The sequence below is a fragment of the Gavialis gangeticus genome, unplaced genomic scaffold (genome assembly GCF_001723915.1).
Source record: "Gavialis gangeticus isolate Ggan-Ray unplaced genomic scaffold, GavGan_comp1, whole genome shotgun sequence".
NCBI lineage: Eukaryota > Metazoa > Chordata > Crocodylia > Gavialidae > Gavialis > Gavialis gangeticus.
Genome location: NW_017729032.1, coordinates 90,495,413 through 90,505,685, shown reverse-complemented (window position 1 = coordinate 90,505,685; position 10,273 = coordinate 90,495,413). Strand labels below are relative to the sequence as shown.

At 39.9% G+C, this 10,273-nt stretch overlaps 1 protein-coding gene across 1 annotated transcript; it reads right to left on the bottom strand.

Annotated features, from left to right (window-relative positions):
* Positions 1-7: 7 nt before the first annotated feature.
* Positions 8-2,580, bottom strand: LOC109302506 (coiled-coil domain-containing protein 70-like; the record flags this gene model as incomplete). The annotated part of the gene is made up of 2 exons (XM_019524057.1): positions 2,512-2,580; positions 8-771 (listed from the first exon to the last, which is right to left on the bottom strand). A coding segment is annotated over exon 2 (654 nt), but the record flags the coding sequence as incomplete, so codon positions are not given.
* Between the last annotated feature and the right edge of the window lie 7,693 nt (positions 2,581-10,273).

The window sequence follows — 10,273 nt, the reverse complement described above, 5'->3', positions numbered from 1 at the left end:
ATTCCCCCCCATAGAGGGCTTTGTTCAAGTCCTGAAGAGCTTTGTTTTCCTCCAGTAAGGCTTTCTTCTCATTATTGAGGGCAGTATTCTCCTCCATAAGAGCTGTGTACTCCTCCTGGATAGACAGTTTCTCCTCATGGAGTGCAATTTTCTCCTCACGGAGTGCCTTTTCCTCTTCACGGAGGGCTTTGTCATCCTTATGGAGAGCCTTGATCTGCTCTTGGAAGGCCTTGTTCTCTTCCCACAGGGCCATAATTTCCCGCTGAAGTGCTTTTTCCTCCATTGCAAAGGCTGTTTCTTGCTTTTTCAGAGCTATAATCTCTTCCCGAAGGGCCTTGTTCTGTTTTCGGAGGGCATTTTCCTGCTTTTCAAGAACACTTTGTTTCTCTATGTTTTTTTTCTCCTCCTGAAGGATCTTGTTCTCCTCCCAGAGGATCTTATTTTCTTCTCGAATGGTTTGATTCTCTTGGTGGAAGGCCTTGTTCTCCACACGACAAGCCCTGTTTTCCTGACGAAGGGCATGATTCTCCTCCCGGAGGATCTGATTCTCCTTCCGAAGGCTTTGGTTAAGCTTTTTCTGTTGGGAGGAGGAGGGGGAAGAGGGCTGTACAGGTAAAGAACTGTTTTCATTTAACCACTTGCCATCCTCAAAGTAAATCATCTTGTCACTTAGCTGCACCCTCAAGGGGTTGGGGTCTGTGGTTCAAACTCAGCTCAGCCTGCTAGGAATTCATCAGATGAAAAATGAAACTGAAGGCTCAGTAAGCACTTCTGCAGAAGAACATTGTGGGATACAGAATTAACACCATCAACAATGAAATCAGTTTAAACACCTGATAAATATTGTGCGTTCTTGGTTTGTGTAAAGAATGTATGGTAAAATTAAGTTTAAGGAGATCAAGTTGTTTATAATCCATTTATTGGTATGCATGGTTGGGGGGGAACAATTTCAAGTATAGCACCTGGAGTATTTAAAATCAGATTTCACTCTCAATGGGTGTGACTACATGTGCAATTCATTAGAAGCAATAAACTCCAGTGCTTATTGTGAGGGAGTTTATTGCTTCGGGGCACACCATTTGAACATGTTCCTGGGACTGCAGCACATTGAGCTGGGTCAGAGCAGCCCTTGGCTAGCAGTGGGTCTGGGGGGGTCAGCCTGCCAGCCCAGGGCTGCTTCAGCCCAGTTCAGTTGCTGTGGAGGAGCTGGATGGAGCACAAGGGTGCCCCAATGCAGGAATAACTGGCAGGCAGCCCCTGCTGTGAAGCAGCCTTGTGCCCCAGCCAGCCACGTCAGCTTCTACACGTGTGGTGTTGTGAAGTAAAATTTCCGTAGCAGGATGGTACTTGTTAGATGAAATTGTATTGAACTGAATGGCATGATGCCTTTATACCAGTGTCACTGGGAGTAAAATTTTGTGTAAATTTACACATACTTTTTTAACATAAAGTAACCAAATACGCTTTTTGTTTTTATCATTAATAGTTGAACTAAAGATAAACATTTCTGAACTTAAAATAATTATGAAACAGCATTATTTATTTAAAAATGCAATAGTTTGTAATTCATTAAATGTGTACCATTGTCTTTAAGTGATGACATCTAAGAACTTTAAATGCATAAAATCATTAACTTCCTTAATAAAAGGAGATCTGATTATGATTTCATTTTCACTTTATAATGGCATAATGCAATTTAATTAAGAGGAGTCACTCATGATTTACACTGCTGCATGCAAATAAAAACCAAGGGGAACCCACACACATGCAGGGAGCAGACTCAATTAATCGAGTCTGCTGGAGCACAGAAATTGATGTGTTCTGGCAGCTTTGCATGTCACATGTATCCGTGTTGCTGCACATCTCTGCACTGACAAAATGGCAGCATGGTGCTTTGAAATAAAACATATCTGATGAGCTTTGTTTCAAAGTACCCCACCACCATTTTTAGCCCCACCCCACCACCAGCATGAGGGCACACAGCAACGTTGATACACATGATGTGCAGGCACTTCTAATTAGCTTGCCTCGCAAATTAAAGTGCCCAGTGCCACTCTGGGAGCATAGGTAAAAATGTCTAAGACCACCAATGTTAAATCGGTGTTAAACACCCCACCCTTTCATCTAATAATCAAGAACTGTGTGTTTTGTTTCTGCTCATTTTTCGAAAGAGATTGTTTTAAAGGTGTTTGTAATGAATAATTGTATTTTTAGGTATTGCCTGAATCCTCTCCTTGGTTACAACAGTAGTATGTTGCTTTCTTTTTTGCTATTATACCATATACAGAAAGGGGCTGATCCTCTACTGTGTTTAAAATGGTAGTAAGTTATACCTTTGGGACAAAAAGCAATTAACTAACAAACTACTAATTTTCTATTAAGGATACATCGAATACACAGAGGAGCTGATTCTCTGTCAGTTATTGGAGTTAAACCAATTCACACCAGCTAAAGATCTGGTCAAATATAAGGCAGGTATCTGACCAGTATAAGACAGCCTGAAGTACTTACTTTGTGTTGCTCTTTAATCAGCTTGCCATCCAGTGCCTTGGTGACAGGCACTCAAGAGATTGTGGTTGGTTGTATGCAATGATGTCATAAAGATAATTTCAGTGAGACAATAATGAGTAGCCCAGGTAATCCCAACTCTGGACTGGTCACAAGGGGAGCAATAAGTATGCATAAGGCTAGAAGTCTGGCTGAGAGAGTTGTCTATGGCTTGTATTTCTCAGTCATTCTTCATGCTTGTTTGTTTATTACAGCATCCTAAAGTATTTTTTGGCTGGCTGCCTGGTTGCCTCCAGAGCTGAAATGTAGAACATTACAAGAACAGTTCCTGTATTGACTCTGAAGATTCTTAGTTAATATTTTCTCTTTATTCACCTGAGTGTAAATCTGTAATAACTCCATCGATAGATGTAAAGTTATTTTAGATTCACACTGCTGTAACAGAAAGAGAAATTTAGGTCTGTATACCTTAATTATTATTAAGCTAACAACAGTAGGGAGGTTCAGCAATGTGGGTAATCTGAAACAAACATTTATAATGAGTATATGTTGACGCAGAAATGAATGTGGTGATACACATTTTCAGTCTTCACTGCCCACTCCTACAGCCTTCCGTGATATCACTGTATATGGAGTCCCAGCATTCCACGATTATAATTCATGTGTTATTCCGTATACCAGTATACTCTTAGCTCCATTAATGTAACAGAGTCACTGTCTTTTACACACTGATGGCAGAATCTTTTCCATTCTTTATGACCTTTGAGCGAGCGAATATTTTACAGCAATTTTAGAACAGATCTCTTCCATGCATCTGACATCTGACTGAGGCAACTGACAGTGTTTCTTAATCATTCTGTTTCTGTCAAAGATTTTTTTAAAGTTGCAGAGGTATTTTTCAAGTCCAATAAAGTTACAATGAGATCTTGCTTTACTTCATTAGCTGGGACAATCTTGACTTGAGTGCAGGGATGGAATAAATGACTTCCTGATGTCCTTTCCAGCCCATTTTTTTCCATGACTCTGTTTTCTATCATGCCTTCTTTTTGTGTTGTCACTTGTTTCTTTATGTTATTAGGTAGAGCACTGATGCTCAGTAATCTCTGGAGAGGAATACACACAAAAATCACTGACATTTTTCAAGGATGATTAACCCTCTAAATCCTTCTCTGCAGAAATATCCCCTTTTTCCATATGGATGTGAAGCCAATGGGGCAGCAGATGAGCAATTCTCCTGAACCTGTTTATGTTGAATGTAATCTTTCTTTGTGCACCTTTTGTTTTGCACTCTTTCTTTAATGCTTGGGCACAGTCTTAATCTTTTTTTGTCTGTCCTTAATCAGTAAAATAAATCTGAATCCTAATTACAGTCCATCCTGTGGTCTTTTTCTATCTTCAGTTATTGGCCTTGCTGAGGGAGATGGAGTTACCTGTATCTGTAAGGTGAATAAATACAAAACAATAGTCAGTCACTGATGTTCCATTTCAGAATGTATAATTTAAAGACACATTAGCCATTTTGGAATGAAAGCCATCTCCTTTCCTAATCCCAGCCTGTAGGTGGAAGGAGGCTGGCTGTTTCTACATATGATAAAGAAGAACATGTCTATATTTAAAGACCTTTTGCCCAGCAGCATAGGTGTGAGAGGATGGTTAGTCTGATCTCTCTAGTTCTTATCTGATGTAAAGTGATGTAGTGCTTCAAAAGCCCATGATAATTTGGAACATTTGAGAATCTATAGCACTATGTTCCCTAAGTCCATTCCAAGGAGTTTAAGTAGCAGATGGCCTCATTGAACTTCAGAGCAAAAAAAAATCATATGCTAGACCATGATATCATTTTTAAAACAAAATTTCCATAGGAACCAGCAGACAATTCTGTTTAACCATGGATGCTGTGATATGGCCTGCTTATGCTTTCATTGCCCATCCTCAGGTACATGAGATGTGGGAAGGTGACAAAAAGCTAGGGCCCCAGTCCTATAAATCTTCAATGTAAAACTTTAAATAGTCAGAAAATGAGGCTTCAAAATAGGTCTGTCAAGAGTCTAATATAATGAGACTTTGGATTGAGACAACACACACACACACACACACACAGAGAATTTTGTTTCATTCTGCATCAAAATAAAAATGAGATCCTTTAATTTTTTTTCATCTTTGCATTTTCCTGACCCTCCCCCAACAGTCTAATGATTAGAATAGTCACTAGGAACAGGGGAAACTGTGATTCAAGTCTCAGCTCTGAAGCAGGCAGAGCAGGGAATTAAACCTCAGCTTTGTATATCCTAAATTAGTGCCCTAATCACCATGCTATTCGCAGTTAAAAAACCCTCTTTTTCTCCCATCAGAAATGCCCATCCTGGATTTGACAAAATTATTGCCAGTGAAAAAAATGATTTGTTGAAAATTCCTGATCACTTCCGTGAAATCATTAATTTGGTCTGCAATAATGAGCTTAATATGCTTAAAAGAAAACAAAAATGAAAAAAAGTAAGAATCATATCAATTTTAATTTCTAAGTATACCAGGTGATGTCAGGTAAATCAAAGATCAGCCTGAAACCAAGAAACCTCAGAAGCATATTTGGCCCATCTGGTGCTTTTACTGTTCTGACAATTTTATGCTGATATGACTTGTTTTTCAGGTCAGTCAAATTCACCATTTTTCCCCTCAGTGGTTATGAAATGTACGTTGTTGCTTCCAAGACTAAAAATCTGGACTAAGACAGATCTTTGCTCTACCTTCCAGAGATTAGCAGGATACCACAGAGAGCAAAAGTTGATGGTACTATACATCTGTGCATTCAGCATTTAGTGGCACAAAGCCACTAGTCTCTTTTCTGCATGACCAACTGACTAATTACTGTACTTGGCCTTTTCCAGTCTCTTCAATTAATGCAATGCACAATTGCACATAGCAACAGAGTCACCCATACAGAATAGAATCTAGGCCAGAATTAGGCTCTAAGTCCCATAAGCACCTGTTACAAATGCGCTGTGTCCAGATGGTCTGGTCTTTGTGGAGAAGTGTCAAGGATTGACTTATCTGTCTTTCTTACTTTTGGTTTAAGGTCATAAACATGATCTTTTTGAAGCAGCAAGTCAGATAAATTCAGGGTTTTTTTAAAGCGCTATCCTAGAATTAACACAGAAGGACCTCAATTTATTTATCTGAATCCTTATAGCCCAGTGGAGCTCATTGTTATCACTTTCTAAGCATGAAAATGGGATTAGTCTGTGATTACTAGGCAGGATTCAATATTATTAGATGGATTTATTTAAACACAGCTGTAAATCATAAAAATGTGAAATATTCAATGGTTGTAAATTCCACAGTTTATAAATTCAAATATAAAGCCCCCATCAACTATTTTGTTCTGGTTTTGTTGAAACACTAGAAAACTCTGCTTTAGCTTTGCCATTGTATGGTTATTAGTTATTTCAAGATGTAAGAACATTAATATTGTTGATTCTTGATTTGATTTCTGAAATGGCACTGCTGTACATCATTTTTATTTTCTTTTAGGGGACACAACTTTAGAGATCAGTGCACTCATAATCAGGGATCCTGTTTTTTTCTGATAAAAAAAAATCCCCAATTTTCAGATACAACGCCCCCCCACCCCCAAATCTGCATATTTCCATGATTAAAATGAAGCACCACTATATATATATAGTGGTGTTGTGTTTCATTTTAATCATGGAAAGATGTGGATTTGGGGTACCTTTTTTTAATCCAAAATTTGGAATTTTTTTTAAATCAGAGAAAACCAGGATCCCTGCTCATAATAAATAAGATTTCCAAGGATGACACTTCATATTCACTGAGACCATGCAGCCATATTCATGAGAGAAAGAAATGGAAGAAGTAATGGGATCTTATAAGGGGATAAGTCCCCTTATAAGAGGGATACCCTGTGCAGACTTCTAAAAGCAAGGGTGAGCCAAACTTTTCCTGGGATGATTTTTCAATCATAACTCTCTCTACCCCCACCATTTCATAGTTTCATAGTGAATGGTTTCCTCCAAGTTCCCATTCTCTCTTTTACCTTCATGTGATACTAGCTTTTCCTTCTTATCCTTATCTCATCCTTCCTTTTTTTAAATAATCTTTTTATGTCTCTTTTTACTTTCTAAACTGCACTTTTACCATAGCACAGAGTAATATAAATAAAGGGATACATATTAAATTGGAAACAAAATGGAACCAATAAAGCATATTTTTAGTCTATCAGTTACTTTGCTAAACCAGGTCTTCCCATGGCTCAGTGCCTAGCACAGTCAAGGCATTCTGCCTCAGGACTCTGCTAGGGAGCACCATAGTAGACTACCCCATGCCCCCTCAGCATGCTCTTCCTTCTAAAGCTGATGTAATGGAGCCATCTTAATCTAATGCGGGCCACATGCCAAGAAGCTTTCCTTAGACCAAGCATATTGAAAGCTAAAATACATTGGTTTTGGAAAAAAGCATATGCACAAAGGGAGTGAGTGCTACAGCACTCTGTAGTGTAGTCCTGAGGCAGTACTACATGTCCTAAGGCCCTCAGTGTCTTATGGTTTTAACCTAAGGCAAGTAAAAAGGAATGAGATTCCTTTTGTATGTATCATCAGGAAATGAAATCATATAAATTACATTGGAGTTAGGCCTCATCTGCATAGGACTGGTAGATAATTACCAAGGTAACACTGGCCACAGTCAAATGTTTTTAATAACAATTAAGCCATTTTTTCAGTAAAAACTAAAAGACCTTCAGTAGTTTCAACAATTATATTTTATTCAAAATGCATGTTTTTATTGTTTGTTTTTTCTTTCAAGCTGTAGGATGCTTTGAGTGACTAAATGTTTTATGTTCAAAATCATGTCAAAGCCATATGACATTGCAAATGCAATTCTTTAAGTGAATGGATGAAAAAGATGTTCTAAATAATGATCCCATTAAACCACAGCCTTGAAAGAACCATTTCATGAAAGCTTCATCTCTGAGAAGTTAGGATTCCAGGAAATACAGAAGTGGTCACAGGACAGGACAAGATAAGCACTTGACATGTATGCATATGTAATGTTCCTGATCCTACGAACAGTTGCAACATTGGGCTCCTAAACATGTACATAGGGCCTGCTCTAACACACAGGATATCCAACATTTCAGAACAGACTTGATTAATCAAGTCTGCTGGAGATGCACTCCAGCAGCCCTGTGTGTCACGTGTATCAGCATCCCAGTGCATCTCTGTGCTGAAAAAATGGTGGCAGGATGTTTTGAAATGAAACACTTTCAATGAGCTTTAGTTCAAAGTGCCCTGCTGCCATTTTTTAGTGTGGGGACATATGGATATGCTGATACACATGACACGTGGGCAGTTTTAATTAATGTGGCTTGCTAAGAGGAGACTGGACAGGCACCTGGCTGGGGTCCTATGACCCCTGCCACCCCCAGTGCTCCTTCCTGCCCATGCCAGGGGGTTGGACTCAATGATCTGTTTAGGTCCCTTCCAACTCATTGATTCTATGATTCTATGATTAAAGTGCCCAGCACCACATCCCACAGCATGTGTAAAAATGCCCAGTAAGTGGAAGAAAGGATGGCTCTATAGGCTTTGTTTAGTCAACACAACAGAACCCCTTCTGAAAGAATGTGCAGGCATTGAATCATTTGAATATGATTTTCAAAGAAATTGAAAAGAAAAATCTAAACTAAAAAACTAAACTTTTGTGTTTCTAACCTGGATGAATCTCACCAGACACTTCAGACCTATACACATAGACACTCATAAACACCTGCTAGCACACCTATGCAGAGTCTCCAATAGATTCTAGCTCCAGCTGCTAGTTCATTCCCTTAGAAGGTAAGAGCTGATTGATGAAAAGTGTGGGCAATCATGTTTGGAACCATATATATTTTAAAACTAGTTATATCAGACAGATGTTTCTTTGTTGGAAGCTTAAACATCACTGTATAACCCCTATAAGTGTTGTGGGCTGGTATATCATGTAAATTACCAATTATTTTTGGTTTATCACAGAAAAGGTACCCAATTTGAAGGGTAGTTGCATAGTCATTAAAAATAATCACATCAAAAGAGGAATGATGTGTTTCATTCCCCCTCATTCTTTGCTTTTACTTTACCTATTCACCCAGGGGCTGCATTGATAAAGATACTCTTTTAGTATTTAAAGATACTCTTTTAGTATTAAAAGAGCAAACATTTCCTTTGCCTACATAAAAATAACCTCAGAGGCCACATCCAGATGAGCATGGGCATTTGGTTCCCCAGGGACAAGTAGCAGCAGCACACCTTATGCCACTGCAGCTTATCCCCAGGGAACTCCTGTGCCACGTGTGCTCTGACGTGTAGCAGATTACCCCAGGTGGGGTAGGGAAAGCTGGGGCCAACAACTGTGCTGGTTCCAGCAGCCTTACCTGGGGTCCTGGGGGCCAGAGAAGCTGCAGCTGCAGTGTTCCTGCAGCTAGGAGCCTGGATGGCATCTGGAGTGTGATTCTGGCTGGCCAGGCTCTGAGTGTTGTGCATTGCCACCACATGCACCGCCCCCCTTTTTTTTCCATGTGAGAACCTTGGGTCAACCCCCCTCACCCTGACACACACACACACACACTGCAAGGTAGCAGTGCAGGGAATGCTTAAATGTGTGAGAGATGTGTCTGTGGCACCACAGCCACATACCACATGGCCACGCTCATCTGGATGCAGCCAGGTTGTCTAAAAACAAGAGAAGTTGTGCCTTTAAAACCTAGCAGATGTTCACAGCACCCCAATTAAGATTCTGCAAACTGTTGCCTCACTATTACAGCCTCTTACTGAATATTTTAGGATTAACACAAATGAGCTATCCTGAGGCATATGTCATGGAACTTAATCCTGGAGCACCTTTATTACCTGTTCAGTTAGGAATATCCAATTGCTGTATTTCTTTTGAGCATTCTTAGTAATAGAGTTGAGCTACTTGCTCAAAGACACGCTTTAACTAGAACATGTTCTGTCTATAAAACTACATGCAGGAATCAATAGATGACTTGGCATATGTAAAGCCTCTTGAGTTGGTTTCTACAGTATCAACTCAACTCTGCATCATGAAAATTGCATGCAAATTATTTGGGGGAGGAGGGTGTTGGTGTTAGGCCCACAGTCTTCAGTGAACTATAAACAACACTTCTGTATCTATGGGGCACCAGCAGCAGTGGCAGGAGAAAATATTATTAGTGGGGGCTGGTGGTGCAGGCGGCAGTGGAGGGTGGAGTGCAGGGTACGATGCAGGGCAGTGCAGGGCCACCACTTCTTTTCGCAGGGACATTGTGGGACTGGCACGTAGCGGGGGTGCAGGGTGCAGCACTGCAGCAGCAGCACTGGAGCAACAGAGCCATGTTTGGTGGGGCTAAGCCCTGTTAGCCCTGGTCTTCCACTGCCTAATGACACAAGTAAAGTCAATAAGGCTGTGTATGGGCATGAGGATGATCTTGTAGAGTGTTATTGACTTTACTGTAACTCTAGCTCCATTTCAGAATCAAAACTTAAGTTATTCTTGTAACTCACCATACATAGGAAATATACTGGGAGATGCATAAATGCACAGTGTATTAATACTCCTTAATCATCAGATTAGGATAATCAGATTTATCATATTCCTTAATCATCAGATACACAACAACCATATAACAGGGTGGTAGTGTTTTGCTTCAGTTAGCTTTATCTGATATCTCTGGCAGCTTTGCAGTTGCTTTCACTGAAGGTGTAATCAAGCCTGT